Source organism: Eulemur rufifrons, chromosome 7, assembly GCF_041146395.1.
Source record: "Eulemur rufifrons isolate Redbay chromosome 7, OSU_ERuf_1, whole genome shotgun sequence".
Lineage (NCBI taxonomy): Eukaryota > Metazoa > Chordata > Mammalia > Primates > Lemuridae > Eulemur > Eulemur rufifrons.
Window position 1 is genome coordinate 11,101,297 of NC_090989.1, and position 24,500 is coordinate 11,125,796.

Genomic DNA, 24,500 nt, shown 5'->3' on the forward strand with positions numbered 1-24,500 from the left:
TAGGGAAGCCAGGAGCATAATTCTTCCTGAACTGAAGAAAATGGGAGAAACCCACAAAAGAATGAATCTGAATTAGATATTCTGGAGGAAAGGAATAAATCAGATTGTATGTTTTGTTAAAGAGAAAAGAAGAAAGAAAGTGATAAAATATACTTATTCTCTAAACTCCTTCTCATTCAAAAAACTAAGTATACTTGTATTTCCCAATCACTGTCTTATACCTCAGAATCCGGGCTAGACCAGGGTATGATTATTCTCTAGCTTACCTTTATACCAAAGAAACTGGACATGACTGTGAGTGAGCATCAAAGTAAGTGAATGACTTATCGTAACTTTTTACCAAAAATAAATAAAAATAAATAAGAATCAGTTTTTGCTAAATGTTATCCTCATTTGTGGAGCCAGACATTTAATATCGATTTAGTATCCTGGTCAACTAATTTTAAAATTTTGCCCTCTGAAAGGTACATCCCCAGTGTCACTGCACTAATGTACTATAAGGAGGGAATTGCATTTTCTTCTTCCAGGTGAACAATCTACATGAACATGAAATACAAATGCTAAGTCCTAATTTCTTGCCTATGCTCTCCAAATGGTTTTGGGAAAGAGAGGTTTAGGAGCTAGCAAAGTCACACCAGCAGGTTAGGAATGACTGGACAATGCCAATTTCACTCTGCAGGTAGAAGTAATTTTTGCATCATTAGTATGAATGGTCTAAAAAGGCAGTGCTGTATCCAGAGAGGCAGTGAAGAAATCCCACAGGTCAGGATGCTGGCTTTTCCTGGTCTATCTTATCATCTAAGAAATTATAGTTGCTAATGAATATATGCTTTAAAGTCAGAAAAAAATGCTTCATATTCTCCAGTGTGGCTACAACAAAGAAAAGTAGGTAGAAGATACTCAAGAGACTAAATATTAAATCATCCTCAGAGTTACCTCAATCAAACCACAAATCTTTGATTCTTCAATTTAACTGTTTCTGTTTTGATTTCACTAGGCTTGAGAATATAAGAAATAATAATTGTAAGAAAACATAACATACTCACTAAGTCCTCCAAATGGGTGTTAAATAACAAAATAATAAAGCTATACTGACTTGGGATTCTTTTATTCACGATATTAATTTAAACTAATAATGGAAAAACAAATAAAAATTAAAAAATCAGAAAGAAAATAAGTATATTTGGAAAAAGGGCTAGAGGAAAAAGGGCTAAAATCAGCCTTTGTATGCTAAACTCTGATACTGAAGGCAGCATTAGTCAACTAAGCACAGTAAGAGTGACTCACACCATAGTTTAAGGGTGTTCTCTTTAGCAATGGTAACAGTAATTCAATTGCCAAAATTATTTAATCCACATATCTCCTAGGCATTTATCAAAAGTCTCCTATTAGTGTATCATTTTCTGATACCTGAACCTTGTTTTGGGAGACAAATTTCTAGAAAAAGGAATCTTAAAATTAAGGCAGGAATCAATACTACTGCCTGGGTTCAGAAGACAGTTGAATACTTAACAGTTTATCTTCCAAGAGATTATTAAAAAGCACTACCAGCTTGCAACAGTGTTATATTCTTTTTGCTTAAAACAGTGACAAGTCACAATGAGAGTTAAAGTGAGCATTTGTATCATACTTATTATCCTAGATATGGAGAACTTACAGCTGTACTTCTAATACTGACAGACCATACATAAATGTATACATATGAATATAGAACATATACAGTGTATACACACACACACACACACACACACTGTGTAAGCATGAAAGCAAAGTGAAGAAAAACACTAAATTAGCTTAAATATTTCCCCTGAGAGCACTTTCCTGGAATTGTACAATTGAGTAAAGATCATTACCTAATACTCTGAAAGAACAGCACAAATACCTCAAACTCAGATGTCTAGACAATTTGGCTTAGAATCTCAATCCAAAGGTCAACTGAAAGTTTCAAATATGCTTTCTAATTAAAAAAATTTTTTTTTTAGTAATTAAGAATAGGAGTTGTACTTCTCCCTATGTTAAAAGCTAAGCTTGCCAGAGTCAATATAAAGAATTCTAAATTAGAAAAGGAAAATAAATATTTTGGGGGAAAAAAAGTACATGACATCAAATTTCTTATAAGAATATAATTGATAAAAACATCAACATCTACTTAAATCTAAAGTAGTACAGGATTATTGTTTATAAGAAATGAGCTGTTTGCATTCTGGTTATTATAAGAGTTAACATTCTTAAGATGATAAAGTTAAATCGAAAACACCAAATCAGAAAGAGGCTGTGATCTAACTATTGTATATTCTCTCAGAGCTTTGGCATTTTCCTGTGCAAATGTAACAAAACCATACACCACTTCTGCCACAGAGACAAAAGCAATTACTCCACTAAACAATAAAATTTAAAAATGTGAGGTAAAAAAAATAAAGATCTACAGTTAAGGACAATCTTGAAGGTAAAAAGTGGCAGAAAAATTCTTAGTTTTAAAAAAGAAAATAATCCCTTTTAGTAGTCTTCAAAGAACACAAGAAAGATAAAGCTTTTGGAGCCTAGCTTTTGGAATTCAACTTGATGTGCTTATAAATAGACAAAAGGATGGAGATGTACAAAAATACGATTCAGGTTAAATAAAGATGTCATGCTGGGGCCACTCACTCAGCCCTAATTTACAGATGCCAAATTCATTTTTACATTTTAAAGGAGAAAAATGCAATTTAGATTGTACAATGTTCATCTATAAATGTGAAGGCTTTCACAAAGGCTGACAAAGCAGCATAATAAATTTTTCTGCCTGGGGTTAAATATCAACTAATCATCTGGACAGTTAGAAAAATCAAAGGGTAAGACATACACGTAGGCACACACAGAATAGTCACCTTCAGCTGATTATTGAAAATATCAATCTCCTGTAGTTTTGATCTTGTTTCTTTCTCGACTTCATCCAGTTGGTCTCGTAGCTGCTGCCGAGCTAGTTCTTTTGCTTCTAAGGCTCTTTTAAGCGTAAGAAGTGAATCTCCTATTTTAGGAAAACATTGTAAGACAAGAAAAAATTTAACTGGCAGTGAGGAAAGTGTTTTTTAATGTTCTCTTTTCACTTAAGGAAATTCGTGCCAGTAAAAAAAGAAAAAAAAAGAAGAGGTCAACTTTAAAAATAAAACACCTACTGTGCAAACTGTTTTGCTGAACTTGTTTTAATTGGTCATTGAGTATCTGTTTTTCTGGAATAAGTCTTCCAAGCATTTGCTGAGATTCCTGGGAAGGAAGAAGGAAAACAACAGTGAAGGACAGGGAAAGTGACCATGTCTACATTAACACCAGGCAGAGTTTACATCTGTTATCTCATCCCTCAAAGACTCTTCTAATCTCATCCCAAATTCTTTACAGTGAAGCTGCATTTAATTGCTGGTCAGGGTAGCTCTTGCTTTCTTGCCAAGAAATTAACTGTTTGCCAAATGCTTTTCTTTAAAATAAAGTTAAGACCGTCATAGCTCCCCTGATATTTCTTATATTTTTGTTGACTAACTGGATATTTATAAGTTTTAAAGAATGTACTTTAACTACAACTCCATAGGGAGAAAAGTGAAGCAATGATCTCTCAGTGGCACCGGGATCGAATGCAAATGCAGTGACCCTCTGTAAACTCAATAGTTTAAATAAGAACTATAATTCTATTCTGAACTTTGATACTTAATGAGGCTGAATGTACGTTTACCATATACCAGAAGTTGGAATAGAAATCAAAGAACAACCAGAATCTTAGCTGTTACATATATTTTTTTATGACACTGGATGGAATTTTAAACAGATTGAATAATTGATGCTTAAAAAAAGAGAATTTTAAACAAGTACCCAAAACTTTTGAACTAACAATTTTTAACTGACACAAAAAAGTTAAATCACACTGTACAGGCTATTTGGAGTTTGTGTGGGTAATTTCCCAAGTACAGTATTTGCTTAAGTGCAGCAGAAATTAGCCTGTATAGTTTCTACACATTTCAGTAAAATGGTAGCCTTTCCGGTTATAATCAGGAATATTTAACTTTTATTTCTACCTTGATAAAAAATTATCTCTATGTACTGAGTTTTGGTCTGAAAAAATAAAAATGACTTAATTAAAAATTTTCATCAGATGTTAAGAACCAGTTTCTTTTGGAACACAAACCGGCTTAAGTGGAATAAATCTTTGCGTAATAGATGTCCGAAAGGTAGAGAGATTTAGCCCAACAGTAAAGATTTAGAAGCATCTTCTCTTATGAATAATCACACCAAAAAAAAATTTTTTTTCAACAAAACGGGATATACAAATCAGATAGTTTTCCCAAAAAAATAGCTAACTCAAGTTTCTCCTTCTCTTATTCTTCTCAATATTTTAAGGCATGGCCTCTTACCTAATCTGTTTCTTTTCTTTCTTTCTTTTTTTTTTTTTTGAGACAAGGTCTTGCTCTGTTGCCAGGCTAGAGTGCAGTGGCATCATCATAGCTCACAGCAACCTCAAACTCCCGGGCTCAAACGATTCTCCTGCCCCAGCCTCATGAGTAGCTGGAACTATAGGTGCATGCCACTTCATCTGGCTAATTTTTGTATTTTTGTTGTAGAGATGGAGTCTCGCTATGTTGCTCAGGATGGTTTCGAACTCCTGGCCTCAAGCAATCCTCCCACCTCAAGCCTCCCAAAGTTCTGGGATTACAGACATAACTCACTACGCCCAGCCCCCAATCCCAGTTTCTTTCCTGTATCAAGACAATGAAATATCAAGAGGAAGCCTGGCTCAAATCATTGAAACTGTTTTACTTATGTAAACATTACCTTAAAATGTATAACTTAAGTTTCCACAATAGGCCAAACCAATATAATGGGCTACCAGACTCATCTGCAAAGCAAATATTTGCTAATCCCTATACAGAAAGGGAATCTAGAATTCCTAAAAAGTAGTGAAGTAAAAAATAACACATGGCCTACTATGTACCCTTCTTTCTTCAAGCCATGTATTATTTTTTTACTTCACTACTTTTTAGGAATCCTAATTTTTATTTTATTACCAATAACTGAATAGTCTAAGCATCAATCTTAAATAATAAAAATGTGTTTGGTCATACAGCATTCAGTGATAATACTAAGATAATAAATAAACATACAGTCTTCACCCCTAAATTTTCCAGGGGAATATTTTATGAAACTTGTCATCAGTATTTAATGAAAGACACATAAAGAGAGTTACCACATAGAAGATTATACTTTGCAAAGGTACATGCATTTTTCAACTTTCTTTCTTTCTTTTTTTTTTTCTGAGACAAGAGTTTCGCTCTGTCACCCCAGGTAGAATACAGTGGCATTCTCATGGCTCACTGCAACCTCAAACTCCTGGGCTCATATGATCCTCCTGCCTCAGCCTCCAGTTAGACTATAGGTGTGTGTCACCATGACCAGCTAATTTTTTCTATTTTTGGTAGAGACAGGGTCTCGCTCTTGTTCAGGTTGGTCTTGAACTCCTGACCTCAAGCAATCCTCCTGCCTTGGCCTCCCAGGAGTGCTAGGATTACAGGCATGAGCTATTCTGCCTGGCTGCATTTTTCAATATTTTAAAACAATTTTCAGCAATGAACTTCTGGTACTTTTTTATATGTTCATATTCTAAAATATCAAATTGAAAAGAACTTTCTTATGACTTCAAAGTACATGAAACAACAACTGAACAGAACTGAAAGACTCTCTCAGTAGCTGATAGAAGTCACAATATCAGTAAGGACACAGGAGACTTGAACACCACAATGAATCACCTTGATCTAACTGACACTTAGGGGGCACTCCACCTAACTACAACAGAGTGCACATGCTTTTCCAGTACACACGGAATATTCACCAAGATAGATCATATGCTGAGCCCTAAGTGTCAAGGAATGTAAAAGAACTAGAAAAAATAAAAGAATAAAGGAAATACAAAAAGATTTTGAATTAAATATGAAAATGAAAGTCATCAAAAATTTGTATTATAGAATACGGCTGTGGTAGTACTTAGAAGGAAATTTATAGCTTAAAATGTTTATAACAGAAATGAAGAAAGGTTCAAATTCAATAATCTAACTTCCTCCTATGAAGCTTGAAAAAAAAAATCCAAAATAAGTAAATGGAAGGAAGCAATAAAGAATATAAATAAAACAGAAAACAGACAAACCACAGAGAAAAGTCAATAAAGTAAAGAGCTTGTTAAAAAAAAAAATCCATACAACCAATAAACAGCTGGATTGATGAAGAAAAGAGGAGGAGGAGGAAGGGGAGGAGAAAAGCGGGGAAAAAAGGAGGTACGGAGGAAAGGTGAGGAAGGAGGCAAGGAGAGAAAGTAAGAATGAAAAGACAAATTACCAATACATTAAGAATGAAACAAGTGACATCACTATAGATACTACAGACTTGCAAGGAATAATTAAAGAATATTATAAATAATTTTGTATAAATAAACTTGATAATTTAGATGAAATAAATTCATTCAAAGATACAAATTATCAAAACAGCATTGCTGGCTCCCTGCCTAGAGCTTGTTCTGCCAGATATCTACAGAGCTTAGCCCCTCATCGATTTCAAATGTCACCCTCACAGAAAGGCCTGTCCTAACCACCTTTGTTAAAATCACAATTCTTCCTAGCCCCAGACTCTATATCTTCTTCCCTACTCACATTCCATAGCACTTTTTAATCTTCTAATAGAGTACAGACTTTACTTACTTAGTGCCTGTCCCTCCTGCCAACAGGGTAAGCTCCCTGAAGGTAGGGCTCTCATCTCTCTCATTCACTGCCGTAGCCTCAGCAGCAGTGCTCAACAAACCTCTGTTGCGTTTATTTACTTGACAGCCTCCTTTTCAGGCAAGGACCCTTGTCTACTTCATCTTTGCTCCCCAGTGCCTGGTACATGGTAGATGTTTAATGTTTGTTGACTAAATAAATTAATTAAATGAATTCGAGAAAAGGATGTAGGCCTAAAAGCTTCCAAGGGACATATTTTCTCACCTGTAATTGTTGCTGTAGATGGGTGATTTCAGCAATTCTCAACTCTCTGGATTTGTTTGTACTCTCAATTTCTTGCCTTTGCGTGGTCAATCGACATCTGATATCTTGAAGTTTTCCTTCCAGTTGATGCTTTTTATCATTCTTTAACAAATGAAATAATAGGAATTATTACCATTTTTAACGGTTCCATGTTACTGTATTTCCAATGCATAATCAAACTTCACTCACTAGAGCTTCTAATTCAAATTCCAAAGTCTTTTTCTTTGCTTTCAGTACAACTATGTCTTCTTGTTCTTTGTTTCTTTGATTGAGCAGTTCTTGCCTTCGATTCCGTTCCCACTCGAGTTGTCGTTGCCTTTCAAGTTCCCGTTTTGCAGCCTGTGACATTTACAGACAGTTTGTTAACAATTTTTCAGTTCTTACACTATACAATGTCTCTTCACAAAAGTGACATCTAGCAAGTCTTTCCTTTTAGGGATGAAATATTATTAGACATTATAAGAAATCACATTACAGAACAACAAAAAGAATTTTATAAAAATACATTATTCCCTCTATGGAAAAGGGAATACAGAGAACTATTGTGCTTACATAAAATGAGAACTGATAGGATTATTTCACCATTAGAATTCCATTTTTTTAAAAAAAATTTTACTGACATAAATATATACACATTTATAGAGTACATGTGGAATTTTGTTACATGTATAGAGTGTGTAATGATTAAGTCAGGGTATTTAAGGTGTTCATTACCTCAAGCATTTAACATTTCTGTATGTTGGGAACATTTCTAGTCCTCTGGTCTAGGTATTTTAAAATACATAATACAGTGTTGTTAACTATAGTCACCCTACTCTGCTAGCAAATATTAGAATTTATGGAATTCCATTGTTTATGCCTTCAAAAATGCATAATGTGCTAAATAAAAATGCTCTTTCTTATTTACTGACTCAGAAAGAGGAAGGAAAATTTCTTTATCAAGTATACTAAAACTAATCCTCCCAGAATTAAAACAAACAAAACTTGGTTTTATTCCCTCAAGAGAAATTATTATTTATCCTTTTTTTAAAAAAAGTCTGTTTTAAAAATCTGTGACTTCCACCTCCCTAATCATTCATTTCCTTTTTACCACAAAGCTTCAGTAATTTCTCTGGAACTGTCAGCTCTCCTCCCCACTGATTCTGCTGACTGCTTGTTAGAGTACGTATCAGAGTACCTGGCATTATTTATTAGAATTATCTCTGACTTACAGGTCTTACAACTAACTACACTATAAGGTCCTGGAGGAGTATCTAGTCACAACTGTATCTCCAGGGACAAATGAACCCCGGCACATGGTAAATGTCTATTAAATAATTCTGAATAAATACTCTAAAATGTTATTTTTTTCACACTGAAGAAGAGAAAGCTTCCATTTTTTGGTTGTCCATTCCTGAAATTAAAATCTTGTTAGTATTTGTGTGTTTCTGCCTAACCAAAAAGCAGCTGATGGCTACAAGCTTTCTAAAGCAATCAGTAGGAGATGAAAGAGAAGTATTATTTTCTTATAAAGAAAAATTCCTCATGTTTATACTTCCCTCACATGAGCGAGTCATACTTGCTTCTGTAGCAACACGCTAAAATTGGAAAGGCAGACAAGAGATTAGCTTGGCCCCTGTCCAGGTATGGTACCAAATTTATGAAGCCTTCCATAGAATACAGGGAGGATTTCCCAGACATATTTTTAAGAGTGTAAAAAAAAAAGTTGCAGAACAATATAATTGGTTATAACCATTACAGTAGCTTAAAAAAATTAGACAACCTCCACCCTCCCCACCATATAAACCTTTATATTTTTATACAGGTGTGTAAATACAGAGACAACAGTCTAGAAAAACACTTAAGTGGTATCAGTGATTTGCAACAAGACTGTATCATCAAAAACTTGTACATGAATGTTCATAACAGCAATATTTATGACAGCCAGAAAGTCGTAACAATCCAATGCCCATAAACTGATTAATGGGTAAATAAAATGTGGTATATTTGTATACTGGAATATTATTCAGCCATAAAAAGGAATAAAGTTCTGATTCATGATACAATGTGGATGAACCTTGAAAACATTATACTAAGTAAAAGCCAGACACAAAGGAACACATGCTGTCTGATTCCACTTGTAAGAAATGTCTAGAATAGGCAAATCTGTAGAGATAGAAAGTAAAGCAGTGGTTGCTCGGAGCTGGGGGAAGAGAGGGAAGGGAATGACTACTTCATGGGTAAGGGGCTTCTTTTGGGGGTGATGAAAATATTCTGGAATTAGTGGTGACAATTGCACAACTTTGTGAATATACTAAAACTCCTACATTGTAAAAAGGAAAAAAACCCACTATTATTTAATAATAGATCACTGGAGTAACTCTGAAGGTGGGGGGAGCTTGAGCACTGACCACCAGATAGATGCTCACCTCCCGCCTCTCGATCTCCTTCCTCCTCTCCTCTTCTCTCTGCCGCTCCAGCTCCCGCTGCTTTTCCAGCTGCTTCTCCAACTCCAGCTGCCTCTTGCGCTCTTGCTCCTGCCGCTCACGCTCTTTCCTCTCCTGCTCTGCCCGCTCCAGCTGTGCCAACCGCTCTTGCTCTTTGCGCTGCTGCTCCAAGAGAGCTTGTCTTCGTTTCTCCAGTTCCAGATTGCCACGTTCAAAGTTCTCCCGCTTCTTATCTTCAAATGTTACTTTAAAACAGGAACAGATCAATTATGAAAAGTCATGATTTTCAACATACTATTTCCGAAGGAGAAATTCCCTGGTCCATATAAAACTTGTACAAATCCAAACCTGGAACTCCCTAAGCTTCCTAACTGTTCCCCGTGTTAGCAGGCACTACGAAAATGTCCTCACCTAACCTCTCTGCTTACATACTCTCCCCTCCACACCAAACATTGTTTCTAGAAAAATCTTCTTCTAACAGTTCCAACTCATCACCCAATCTCTTTTATTCCCCATTCCTCTGTCCCTTCCCTTCTCCATGACCTTGTTTCAGCAACTGACCCCCTATCTCTCCAGGACCACGAATCTCTCTCTCTCCCTCCTTCTCCTTAGCTTGTAACTGTGCTGACGTGTCTTCTAGTCTAACAAGAGGATGTCTCAAAGCAGAGGTAGAAGGTGAGCATTCCCTGTTTCCTACTGAAGAATAAGACATGCCCTAATCATTATGTAGATCAAAATCAGTAAATAATTTTTTCTATTTGATAATTCAGTTTCCTTCTTTGATAACACTATGAATTTTAGAACAATTACCCAGTTCTATCATTTTTTTCTCTAATCCTTGCCAACTCTTTGTTTATATTCATTTTACTATTAATATATCCCTTTTCTAAAACACCATCTTCCATGTCCCTTACTAACTTTGGCAGTGTCTATTCGATTTTGTGTTTGCCTCACATGCTTCTCCTTGGTACCAACTAATACCAGCCGAGCGAAGCTCTCACTGCCAGCCTGTGTAGCATCCCTTCCCATTGATCCAACTCTATTCAAGAACTGTCACTTCTAACTTTGCCTTGAGATCCGTAGCTGTGAGTACCCTTCCTTGGCCTCTTCCCACATTCCTGTTTGGACTTTGCTGCTTTAGACAGACTTCCCTCACATGCTGTAGTCAGGGATTAGAGACCAAAGATGGCAAGTCTGTTTTAGTTTTCTTGTTCTTCTTGTAAGAACAAGATTTGTTGATTTCAGAGGAGGCAGCATCCTCTTTTTTTCTGATACCTTAAAACTGAAAGTCCCTCCATAATGGAAAGAAATCAAGTAATGATCCATGCTACGAGATGAATAAATATCAAAAATATTGTGCCGAGTGAAAAAAGCCAGACATAAAGGGCCCCATATTGTATGATTCCATTCATATGAAATACCCACAATAGGTAAATCCAAAGAGACAGAAAGCAGATTGGTAGTTGCCAGGGACTGAGGGGAAGGGAGAGTGGGGAGTGACTGGGTAGGGAGCTTTCTTCTGGGGTGACAAAAATGTTTCAGAACAAGACAGAGGTGGCAGCTACACAACATTGTCAGTATACTAAATGCCACAGTTATGGATTGAATGTTTGTGTCCTCCCACAAATTCATATGTTGAAGCCCTAATTACCCCAATGTGATAGTATTTGGAGATAGGTCCTTTGAGAGGTAATTAGGATTACATTAGATCATGAGGCTGGGGCCTTCATGATGAGATTAGTGTCCTTATAGAAAGAGTGTCCTGTATTCACACACCAAGGAAATGCCACGTAAGGACATGTGAGAGAAGCCATATGAGAGAAAGCTGCTGTCTGAAAGCCAGGAAGAGAGCTCTCACCAGGAACCAAACTGCCTGGCACCTTGATCTTGGACTCCAACTTTCAGAACTGAGAAATAAAGTTCCACCGTTTAAGCCACCCAATCTATGGTATTTTGTTATGGCAGCCCAAGCCCCTGAACTGTACACTTTATATTATATGAATATCATCTCAAGTTAAAAACTCTGAAAGTCTTTACATATTTTTTTCCAGGATCTGGCACTATTCCTAGTACGTAGGAGGCACATGATAAATGGCTGTTGAAAGAATGAATGTACAAATGAAATATTCTGATAACGCTGCTTCCTGTTCAAAATTTTGAATGAATGTTTACTACCAACAGAATAAGAAAATTCAAAATTCTAAGAATTCTTGTCCTTATCTGCCACTGAGACTTCATTCCGATTCTTATCAAAACCTGAAATGTTCCTCACTTCCAGGTGTGGTGATCCTATTCATCTTCAAGTCTCGTCAACTGTGACCTCTTCCAAAGAGATTTAATTCCTCTTGTCCCTCCCAGTCTACACCAACCAACCATAAGTAAGGTCTGTTGTGTATCTGTAATATTCTTGAGTCATTTATCCTATTTATGTACTCTGCTTAAATGATTATTTATATAGGTGTCTTAAATACTCTATTAGAAGTTTTTAGAGGGTACGGACCATGTATTATTAACATTTAGGTTCTCTCTTGTACTCAACACAGAGCTTTGCACACAGAACATCTGCAGTAAGTATTTGATCAGTGACGAAAAAGTAATTTAGCTTAGAGAATAAACTGGGAGGGCTAGTGACCAGGGCAGACCAAGTTAACTGCTGAGCACTTTACATGCAGCAAAATGACAGTGACAAAGTATTTAACATAAAGAGAATCCATAATAAACTTCATTTGCTTCTTAGTATCATTATCATCTCATCATTAAGAATTCATAGCCATCTTAGAATATTTTAATAGTATGATGGGCTTATCATTATAAACGTAAAATAGGTTCACATTAAATTCAAAGGAGTTTCCTGCTAATAAGAAGTTGCCAATTCTCCTACAATAGGAGAAAATAACAGTAGGTGATTTTCTTTTCTGTTTCTGCACAGGTGGTATTAAGCAACCACCTTAAAACTTATTAGTTTTTAGTGTTCTATATTCTATAGATAACACAAATTTTTGCTTAGCAGCAAGTGATTAGATTTTGAGTTAAAAGTTAGAACAAGGGTACATTAACAGAGTATATAATGTTCTTATTTCTCAACAGAGATATAAATCTAAAAGTATATTAAAAGCATCTCTTTCTGACCAAGGTCGTTTAAAGCAACATAGCAAAAATGTCAAAAGCTAATTTATTTTTACCTCCATCTTTGCCTTAGAGCTAGAAAATCTCTAATTTAGTTAAATCGAAATGATTTAACTCAAATTTGAAGACTGCCTTACCAGGTAATTTCTTTTCTAATTGTTGCTGTTCATCTTCTAAAACTGGTTCCTCTGGTAACCTCTGATCTACAGATGTTGAGCTTATGACAGATATACCACTGCCAGATCGAACTCTTCTGCAATTGGGGGGGGGGGGGGAGAAAAAGAAAAGGAGTTTCACACAGAGCTGTCTGGTTAAAACTGGACAAGTTATGAAAAAGAATTTTAAAAGATTATATCATGTAATGGAGCAAATTTCACTTATCGTGAAGAAAAAATAAAGATTTACTCTTTTCTATTTACAAAGAGTTTTTTGAAAATGAATATTTGAACATCATCAGACTCTGAGTGCCAGCCTTGTTCAAAATGTTTAACAGTGCCACCAAAATTAGGACAATTCCAAAGGACTGAATTAGTTAATAATCATAAAGTGGTTAGATCAATGCCTGCGACAAAGTGATCACTCAGTAAGCATTAGCTGCTATTTCCATTGCCCTTTCAAGTAACTTTAAATTCCTCCAAGGGAAGATCAGCATCTCAGCTAATTGGGAGCATCTCTTTTCCAGTTACAAAGTATCTCCATTTCATCCCTTAACAAACACATGCAATGTCTATAGTTCTTAAAACAAATCATTTAGTTTACTAATTTGTTTCATTGTAAACTTTTAATTTTGCTCTGTTAACTCTGCTCTATATCCTTTTTATGCTTTTATTATCAGCTTCAAGCTAAATGTCTTTCCTAGTGATTGTTGCAGCTATGGGATTTTACAGGCAAACTGCTTCAGCATTTGTTGCTTTCTACACAGTCATAGTTTCCTCAGCTTGCTCCTATACCATGTATGTGCTGACAGTGACAGCTCTTTATCGCTCCATTTTAGGGGGGGATTTTGCCCCAGTCTTCCTTGAAGTTTAAGGAATTAGGACAGAAATTCTTAGCTTTATTTCTTTCGTTTTTCTTTGACCTTGTGAGACCTCATATTCATTGTTCATGTTTAAAGCCAGGAGATGGTGCTGTCCAGGAAAGAGTGTACACACATGTACATGTGTGGGTGTCTGTCACAGCAGATTTCTCCCAACTTGACCTTGGGGACTCTTGACATCTCTACTGAGACTGTGTTTCAGACCAAGATAATTGTCTCTATCTTCCTGACTATAATTGAAGGTGGGAGAGAGAAGTGGCTTGCAGCTGTTATTCCAGCTACTTGGGAGCTGAGGCAGGAGGGTGGCTCGAGGCCAGGAGTTCAAGACTAGCCTGGGCAATATAGTAAGACTCTGTCTCAAAAACAAACAAATTTCTACATTGCCAGCATTTTGTTACTCTTGAATATGCAGCACTTATAGGCATGATTTCCTTGTTTTATTTTCTTTTTCTTTTTTTTCCCCAGGGACAGGGTCTCGCTTTGTTGCCCAGGCATGAGGGCAGTGGCGTGATTATAGCTCATTGCAACCTCAAACACCTGGGCTCAAGCGATCCTCCTACCTCAGCCTCCCAAAGTGCTAGGATTACAGGCATGAGTCACTGCACCCAGCCTGCTTGTTTTATTTTCTATAGAAAATAAAGCGCATACTGTTTGTTTTCCACTGCTAGCATCTGTTACTAAAATTTCTAGTGAGCTTTGATTACATAGGTTGGTACAAAAATCAACAATCTTTTGATATTTTATTTCATTATTTCACTAATATACTATAGGTATTCTGAAGAACAGAATGGGCTCAGGATTAACACAGAACCTGAATAAGATTCTCTTTAATTCATGGATATTTCATTTACTTGCCAGGAATGAAAAGCACTATAAGATACATAGTCAACAAAGCCAAGTTTGGAATTCACATACTCTGAACACAATCTCTTACAAGAGCCAAATGTTCTTTACCTAAAGGAAGGTGGAATGTATTCTGGAGGCAGGACAGGTGGCAGTGGTTGGCCAGACATAGCTACATCAATTAGGTGCATAGCCAGGATAAATTCTTCTGCTGTGAGTTTTCCATCTTGATCAATGTCAGAAAGATTCCTATTCAACAAAAAGTTCACTGTAATCCAGTTTTATGAAAATGCATGCTTTTTGCCATTCATGAGCAACTTAAAAGTTCTGTTTTTGTATTCTGACCTTAGGCCAATTGAATCTTTCTGTGCTTCAATTTGTAAAAACAATACCTATTTTGAACTTTTGCAAAGATAAAATTCCATATAGTTGGGATGGTGTTCCGTATCCAACAAATGCCATGATTATAATGATACTCTTCTCAATCCTTGCAAGTCTATTTATAATATAACATATTCATATTCTATGTATCTTTAAATGCTATGTCTTGGACCAGGGATTGACAAAATATCAGTAAAGGATCAAGAAGTAAGTATTTTATGGTTTGTCAGACATAGAAACTCTATCATACTGAGTCTGTCCTTTCGGCAGGAAAGCAGCTATATAGGCAATATACAAATGAACGGGTGTGGCTGTTTTTACAATAAAACTTCACTTACAAAAACAGGTGCAGGCCAGATTCGCCCCACTGGTCATAGCTGGCCACCCGTAATCCAGGCCTACAGGGTTACATCTTTATGGCCTCCAGCCATACTCAAGCTGTTTCCTCCTCCACAATCTCCAGATTCAATCTCCACAATTCATTCTTCCTAATGAATTTGCCCAAGTAGCTAATTACAGCAAACAGATTTTCCTAGCAAGTCCAAGAATGTGATTTTACTTAAGGAATTCTGGACACCAAGAGAAGAAATGACACATCTGTTTACTAGAACATCAACTGGACAAACGCTACATTAAGAAACTGGCTTTGCCAATGCCAAAAGTTAAGAAACTTTCCATTTAATTCTGAAATTTCTTTAGGTGCCATAAACATTTTTTTATTAAAGTATAATTTGCATACAGTAACATTCACTCTTCCTAGAGTTCAATTTTGCAAGTTTTGACAAATATATTCAATTGTGTAACTACCACCACAGCATCACAACCACCAAAAATTCCCACATGTTATAGTCAACTCCTTCCTTTCCCCTTTGTCCCTGGCGGCCGCTGATCTCTTTTCTGTCCCTCTAGTTTTGCCTTTCCCAAATACTAGACACACATTTTTATATAGAACAGAAACGCAAAGGAAATGAAAACCCCCTGCCTGCTCTTCCTTATTCTCTTTTCCTTCTCATGGCTCATCACTAGTGACTCCTAGGTAAATTAGATTAGAAGGCAGTTGGAATTTATATTAATATTTGTTTGTTCCCCATACTTGTCTAAGTTATTTAATTAAAATATTTTAATTAAATTATTTTTCAGTGTGCAGGAGAATAATAACATTCAAATAGGAGAAGCCTCAAGTATTTTTTCCAAAGAGGGCAAGTTATAAATGAGAAATTTAAAATAAACATTTTAATACAATCTGGTATCATGACAACAACCTAATAAACTGTCACTCGACCTCCACAAATGTTAGATCTTAAGTTTACAGTTCATAGGGCCCTAGGATACTGGTACATACCCAAACTTAAAGAAGTCTGCATATGTCAGAGATACAAGATGCTTATTAACTGCTCTACTCTAGCGCCAAAGCAGAATGGAAGAGTAAGGGCATAGGGAGCTGCACGAGACCTTGATCACTTGTGAAGCAACTACACCAATGTGCCCTGCAGGAAAATCATGAACTTGCCATGTGAGCAGTGTAGACCAGGTTTATTTTCCAGGCATAATCATTAACACATAATCATTAACACATAATTAAAAGATGCAGACTTCTTAAGAAACCATCTTGGTTAATATTTAAATGTAAGAAAATCTGTAGGATCTAGGCAATGCTCATCAATGCTATTCAAAAGCATTACAAAATAAAGAAATTATGTGTCACCTGATGAAAGTACACATTAACATCTCTGGCAAAACAAACAAGCAAAAAAAATCAAACTTGAATCTTATCCATGCTTCTTAGCCAGGGATGATTTTGTACCCTAAGGGATATTTGTCAGTGTCTGGGGACATTTTTCATAGTCACAGCTGGGTGTGACTACTGGCATCTAGTGAGTCAGGGCCAGAGATGCTACTAAACATCCTACACTGCACAGGACAGTTCCCCAAAACAGATTTACTGAGCCCAAAATGCTAATAGTGCTAAGGTTGAGAAACCTTTCTCTAGAGCTAATTACCAATATGCAGGAAATACAGGAACAAATTAAACAACACCATAGGGAAGCAATCACCAAAAGTTAGGCCAGTAAGAAACTATAGGACAAATGATCTGGTTGGTTTTTATGGGGTTTTTTGGGGGGTGGTGAGAGAAAGAAGTAGAGAACAAGATAAAGGGGACTTTATTGATTAAAGGAGACTTAAAAGATGTATCAATAAAATATTACAAAGTAGACATTTATTTCAGTCCTGATTTGAACAAACTATGAAAAATTTTGAGGCAATCTAAGGAATCTGAACAATATTTGATTAATTTAATGATAAGGATGACTACTAAAATTTTTAGGTAGACTATTGGCATTACGGTTATGTTAAAAAAATCCCTATCTCTTTTGAAGACATATGCTGAAATATTTGCATAAGAAATAATATAACAACTGAGATTTGGCTTAAAATAATTGGACAAAAGGAAGAGAGAACCAACACTGGTCATTAGTCGAGAATGGTTGTGTTATGAGTTCTTGAGAATTCATTGTATTCATCTCTCTGCTTTTGTATTTTTCAAAATCAATAAGGGAAAAGGTAAGAGGCAATCACTACAACTCAGTGAAAATTAAGCATATTCTAAATATAATCCTATAAAAATTAATCTAAAAACCCATGAGGCCATACCAATCTAAGAAATAAAGTTTCCATTTTATCCAAACCAAGGAACTTTTCATTCCTTACCATATTGAAGCCAGCTGAGCCTGTGGTAAACTTGATTGCATAAGAATAGTTCTTGCTTGGGGACCTAAACAGAAACCAAGGAAAAGATATACAGATGAGTCAGCAAACACTCATTGTACAGGAAGACCAGGGTTCTGTGCACATGCACTACGCAACCTCATGCAATCATAGTGCTTTAAACATTTGCTATTACCCTAGGTGCTTTGTAAAAAGGAAATTAAGCTCCAATGAAAAAGGGAAGAAACAAAAAGCATAGCATAGCATCTGACACATACTTTGTTAAACATCCGTTTAACAAAGAATGAGTGTGTGAAAGAACAGAGTTTCAAAATATAACCTGGCATTTTGTCTGGATTACCATCTCTATTTGTATTGGGCTTTATTTACAAAGCTGAAACTTATTCTGTCTAAATTTAACATCTTCTGCCACTGCCCCCACCTGCTGCCTCCACCATGACCATCATCAGACAAATTCAAGGAAGATTCAGAGAATCTTAGAGGAGGAAGGGATCTCGGAGAGATCTCTTCAGTTTCATTGTACAAATTTTAAAAAGAAAAAAAAGGGTTGATTATTCAAGGTTGCACAAATGGCTAATATCACAGCCAGGATTAGAATATGTTTCCCATGTTAGCAAAAAACAAAAACAAACCTTTAGCAAAAAATTTTAATTTACTCTTGTAACAATTTTCCCCACTTCAGAACTACATAAAAGAACACTAATATTTTATCCACTCCAGATCAAAAGGGTAACAATAAATGTGAAGAACTAGCTGTGCACCTGCATATTAGGAGACTTGGATTCCAGTCCTGACTCCATAATGCCAATGACATTAATAAAACTACTTGGCTCTCTAAAATGAAGTTTGGCTAGGCTGGTGGCTATTGTCTGTGATCCTAGCACTTTGGGAGGCCAAGGCAGGCGGATCACTTGAGGCCAGGAGTTTGAGATCAGCCTGAGCAACATAGTGAGATCCCGTCTCTACAAAAAATAGAAAAATTAGCTGAGCATGGTGGCACATGCCTGTAGTCCCCAGATACTTGGGAAGCCCACACAGGAGGATCTCTTGAGCCCAGGCATTTGAGGTTGCAATGAACTTAATATGATGATGTCACTGCACTCTATCTCATGCAATACAGTTAGACCCTGTCTCAATCAATCAATCAATTAATAAAGTTCCTTCATCTGTGAAATGAGAAAAATAATCTAGAACACAAACTGGTGAACTACAGCCAACAGACCACATCTGGCCCACTGCCGGTTTTTGTAAATAAAATTCTATTAAAATAGCCATGCCCATTCATTTAAGCATGATATATGGCTGCCTTCGCCCTACAATGGCAACGCTGAATAGCTGCAACACAGAACACACGTCTTGCAAACCTAAAATATCTACTATTTTGTTCTTTACAGGAAAAGTTTGCTGATCCCTGCATGGAAGATCACAATAGTCTCCTACGATTCTAATATTTGACTATATGTGCTAAAGCAATGTTGTGAAACGGTAAAAATAGATCAACAACAGCTAAGATAGCATCCTAGCATAACAGAACAGCATAAAATTGAGCTTTAAGTGCTCAGAATTCTCCTATGGAAACCTATGCATATAAAGGGATATTGGTTTTGGAATACTGGCATACAAGGAGATATTATGGGATAAACAGAAATCTCAGGTTCACAAACTCCACTATAGCTGTCTATGTTTGGGTAGGAAAGTATGACTGGAAAGGAGATAAGCATATGGAATTAATGCTTTATTTCAGACAATGACTAAGACTTTAGCTTTTCTGATTAATAGATGAATAACCAAATAGCATACTCATTGTTTCAGAATGTAACAAGATAATAAAACACCTTGGTGACAAGAGGAGCTAGCATTAACAGGATTACCAGAATTCTAGAGCTTCTTACATGACCTTAATTAAAGAATGGGCCCTATTTTATAAGGCTGCCCCGTTTAAGAGCATGCAACAGCATACACATCGAGTTGTGAAGGAAAATGGGTGTGTCCACCTAATCAGATGTACCAGCTAAATCGACCCAGATTATGAATGGGCTAAATAGTGCCACTGCTGGGTTAGCCTTGCTTCCTCTAGTGATATCACGAGATCATAGGTTCTTGTCTTCTTCTGGTGGGACCAATAGATGCTCACAACACACACTTACAGATGCAGCCAGATGTGACAGCATCCAAAAGAAGTATGTGAAAATAAATCACAATGGTAATCAGGCATCCCTCTAAGTACCAACAGTACATTAACAATGGGCGTGTGTTAGAAGACTACATGTAGTTTATGTACAATTCTTGGAGAGCTAATCATAATTCCACCTCCCTCCAAAAACATATGTGAATGCAAGTAATGATAACCAAGATTCTCTTCTAATTTATATCAAAACAAATTATCTACAACTTCTATACTTTAACTGGTATTCATAACACTAGGATGTCACAACTCCAATTGTAGTTATGTTCATGTTGTAAAAATGCTTTTTAGGTCCTTTAAAACAAGAACCCACAAAAAATAAAATCAAGAAAGAAGAAAAACAAGAGATTAAGAATATTAAATTATATATTTCGCTTGGGCTTCTTTATATACTTGGACCCTTTTTTGACTTTCTTGATACTCCTCTTATCCATTCTGAGTTCATTGAATTATTTCTATAGTTGTGAGCAAGACAATGACCCGTGTATTTCATCCATCTCAACAAATCAGCTCTGCTTCCATCAACAGTCTAGTTTAGCCTAAAAAACACTCTATATTTACTCCTGAGTACCTAAAAGGAAAACAAATTAAAGTTCCTTTATTTATTCCCATCGTCATGACTACACAAAGGTCTGGTTTCAAAGTAAAACTTCCACTTTAAATTCTTGCTGGATCAAAGTAGTAATAAATAATGCAGATAAAGAAGCAAAATCTGCTTTCTTTCCAGTATACTTCAAATTTTACTTTCTGCCTCAGATATTTAAAAGTTCTAAAATGTTCAAGTGCCTGTGCCATTCATTGTATCTGGGATGTAGATAATGCATTTCATTCATAAAACACACACCTGACCAAGAAAGAATTTCTCAATCAATGTCGCCATTTGAATACTATTTTATTTTTATTTATTTTTTTTAAAGGCATGCATGAGGTGAAATTTATTGAAGGGGAGCAAGATAGGATTATAGAGCAAGAGCAAGATATAGGTTTACAAAGCAAGATACATACACCACAGATGGTGACCAGACCCCTTGTCGTAGCAAAAAAGTGAATACTATTTTAACTAACTCACAGCAAACACTGACAATGTTTTGAAGAAATATTTTCAGATTTGTTGGCAATGTAGTTCTGAGTTTGTATGGAACACTGGTATCACCCAAACCGTGTAAAACAGTACTTCAAACTATACTATCAAATATTCCTTCAGTGCCTGCATAAGCTAGAGTGGTTTTACATACTATGTATAAAAATGACAGCTACTACTTAGCAGGGAGTGAGTGTGATGTACAAAGAATTTGTCTATATTTACTATTCAGCCCTTCAGATACAAATACGTGCTTATTTGAGGTGACTGGTGAGATCCTTTATGGAGACAGGGTTAAAGATTAGATCAGAACCCTTCAAAGTCTCAGCCAACTCTAACATTTTAAACATAAAAAGATTTTGGGGGGGAATTGAAAATTGCAATCATAATAGCAGGAAAAAACCAAGGTAGTAAGAATCAGAATGTAAAAGTGTTTTGTGTTACATATCATTGCTTCCCCACCCCGGGAAAATTAACCCTTTTTTCCCTGCCTTTCATATTTGTTAGACAGCAGTTACAGTTTTCCCTTTAGCATTTAATGTTCATATCAGAGGTCTCTGTTTTCCTTTATTAAAGCTATACATTTCTTAACAACTTTCTAATCAGTTTTAAGTGTTTAACCTTTCATGGAAGAGATTTCAAATAATATCCTAAAATTCTTCTCTACACTTCTGATAGATAAAAGAATCACTATTTAAAAAAAAAAAAAAAATCCACTGAGATCATAACTCTGGCCTTTTATAGATAAGTAAGATCCAAAGTGGTGAGCTCCAGTTAGTCAGCAAATGAGTTATGTTCCAAACTCCCCAACTGGTTACCTTTCACCCTGCATATTGCCTCAAACCCTGACCTGATGAATAGGCAGCTTCAAGTTCATCTAGAAAGCTGGGCTTCAGAACTTGAAGCCAGTTTTTATTCACAGAAGTGTTACTTCGCTAGTGCCTTGGTTTGCATGTCAGTGGCTTTCATCATACAGGAGGATACCTAGTCTATGTTCCATTTTGCCAAGGAGCAATTGGGCAAAGGCATGAGGCAAGGGAAAATAAAGTAACTATCGAAGGAATTGCCAGTAGATGCAAATGCAAGATAACAGAGATAATGAAAACACTACTTAAAAATAAGGAAATAGAGAAAGATATTTGGAAAATATCTTTGACCCAATATCTAGAAACAATTTGGATTTAGAACAAAGATCCTATTTCATTCAATTAATTTTTATTTGTAAATACCTGTTAAGTGTCCACTCATAGTTTTGTCATGACTATTGAATAACTGCCTGTATTTCAGTCTTGATGACTGAGGAACAGCCCATTCCGCCACTGGAGGAGCACTGTGAGGGAAAAAAAAAGGAGAGAAAGTGGATTATCCATAAGGAATAGCCTACTGAAGGTCTTTAAATCAGTAAACTAGGAACTTCTCTAGATAACCATATATAACTTTAACATTTTATTCATTTTCTAATCACTATTTCTGAATTTCCTGCCATGAATATTTCCCATTTTTAAGGTTATAAACATTTCTCTCAAAATAGATAAGCTCATTATTTTTCTAGAATCCAGGGTGAACACAACAGACCAAGTGGCTGTTTCAAATTAGTATATACAATTTAATAATTTAAAGGTTCTATAAAAGTATGAAAAATCTCCTTAAAACTGAGGTGATCTAATAGTGTCCACGCATTTCTAATTTCTGGAACATTTCTCTTTTGGTTAAAAAGGAACGCTGACAGCAAACAAGTAACTACCTAATTCTCCAAAAATGTGTAACTTTCTGTATATCAAAATATAGGATCCATTTTTTAATGAAGATTATTTCATTCTTGAAAGTTTAAATTCCTTCCAAATGGAGAGTTTCCCAAAGAGCAAACAGAACATTTCCAGGGTCACGGCAGATCAGTGGAGCACTAACCGACAGAGCTCCGCTTTCATGACTACATTGCAGTGTCAACCTCTCCTTGCCAACGTGCCACAACCCCGACCTGAGGAAACACCTGCCAGCAGTCAGTCTGCGTCTGGACATTCTTAGTAATTAGCTCCTCAGATGCCACTGCCCACACAAGCATCACACTGGCACCAACGGCTTGTGAAGGGTCTGATACATAAATCGAGTAATTTAAACACAATGGCTGACCTGACAGTAAAAATGGCATTCCCCTTCCAGGACAGATTACAAGTAATGCCCTTTCATTTCACCAAAAATGTCTATTTCAAACTGTATTAATAAAAGCAAAATTTTAATCACACATTGAACCTTGTAGTCATCATTTATATGTTATCTATGTACTTATTAATATATACAGTTCATTGAGCATAGGAAACAGCTCCCAAACCCTTGAAAAGTACCTATACAAATTTACCTTTTTCAATTTTTATGAATTTCTTTTTTTTGAGACAGAGTCTCACTTTGTTACCCGGGCTAGAGTGCCGTGGCATCAGCCTAGCTCACAGCAACCTCAAATTCCTGGGCTCAAGCAATCCTGCCTCAGCCTCCCGAGTAGCTGGGACTACAGGCATGTGCCACCATGCCCAGCTAATTTTTTCTATATATTTTTAGTTGTCCAGCTAATTTCTTTCTATTTTTAGTAGAGACAAGGTCTTGCTCTTGCTCAGGCTGGTCTCGAACTCCTGAGCTCAAACGATCCACCTGCCTTGGCCTCCCAGAGTGCTAGGATTACAGGTGGGAGCCACCGCACTGGCCTTTATGAATTTAATAAAAAATACTTACCATGATCTGTTCTGTTGTGTGTACTTCTGTGACAACTCTCTCATTTTAAACTAGCATTTTGCTGATTCCAGCTCCTGCCTATTCATTAAGAAGCTAACTATCTTGCTACTGCATGTCAGGAACGTTGAGTGTTACACACAGAAGTTGTCCCAGATTACACTTATCAACTCATAGTTTTCTGCCAAATTTCTGAGAATTTAAATAGACTGAACACTCATTAATATGTTACCCAAAAGTTATATTGGGTAGATTGCATTTCCAAAACTGGCTACAAATTTAAATGACTGAAAAGACAACTACTAACATAAAAAGCCCAGTTGTGATAATAGCATGAATGTTTGCTATAACTCATTGTTTATTCATTCTAATGTCACAAATCACTTTTAAGGCAGATTTCAAAATCCCTTCTGCAAAGTCAGAGTAAACTCAAAACTTCAACATGGTATAGGAGAAAGAAAAAACAAAGAAACTTAGTGTGGGATGATATAAGTTTAAATCTCAGCTCTACTATGTTCTAAGCTGTAAACTATGGGTAGAGAATATAATTTCTCTGGGCTTGCTTCCTCATTCATAATCTTGAGATAATTGCATAGGTGGTCGTGGGTTGAATGGGATTAATGAGATGCCTGGCAAAGCAGATACTCAATAAATGTTTGAGCGTCTTAAGAGTAAAACCTTGGCCAGGTGTGGTGGCTGGTGCCTGTAATCCTAGCGCTTTGGGAGGCCGAGGCGGGAGGATTGCTTGAGGCCAGGAGTTTGAGACTAGCCTGAACAAGAGTAAAACCCTGTCTCTACTAAAAATAGAAAAAATTAGTCAGGCGTGGTGATGCACAACTGTAGTCCCAGTTACGTGGGAGGCTAAGGCAGGAGAATCCCTTGGGCCTAGGAGTTTGAGGTTGCAGTGAGTTATGATGACACCAGTACACTCTAGCCCAGGGGA

The 24,500-nt window shown here is 36.3% G+C and overlaps 1 protein-coding gene across 6 annotated transcripts in view; it reads right to left on the reverse strand.

The window, feature by feature from the left end:
* Window positions 1–24,500, reverse strand: part of ITSN1 (intersectin 1) — a 196,710-nt gene that overhangs the window by 87,499 nt on the left and 84,711 nt on the right. For all 6 annotated transcript variants that reach the window (XM_069474971.1, XM_069474974.1, XM_069474976.1 and 3 more), the window contains exons 8-16: window positions 22,066–22,166; window positions 17,553–17,616; window positions 14,574–14,711; window positions 12,721–12,836; window positions 9,440–9,702; window positions 7,221–7,370; window positions 6,993–7,133; window positions 3,156–3,243; window positions 2,868–3,007 (exon numbers count right to left, since the gene is read on the reverse strand). In XM_069474971.1, coding sequence (XP_069331072.1) covers window positions 2,868–3,007; window positions 3,156–3,243; window positions 6,993–7,133; window positions 7,221–7,370; window positions 9,440–9,702; window positions 12,721–12,836; window positions 14,574–14,711; window positions 17,553–17,616; window positions 22,066–22,166 — 1,201 coding nt within the window. The remainder of the gene's footprint in view (window positions 1–2,867; window positions 3,008–3,155; window positions 3,244–6,992; window positions 7,134–7,220; window positions 7,371–9,439; window positions 9,703–12,720; window positions 12,837–14,573; window positions 14,712–17,552; window positions 17,617–22,065; window positions 22,167–24,500) is intronic.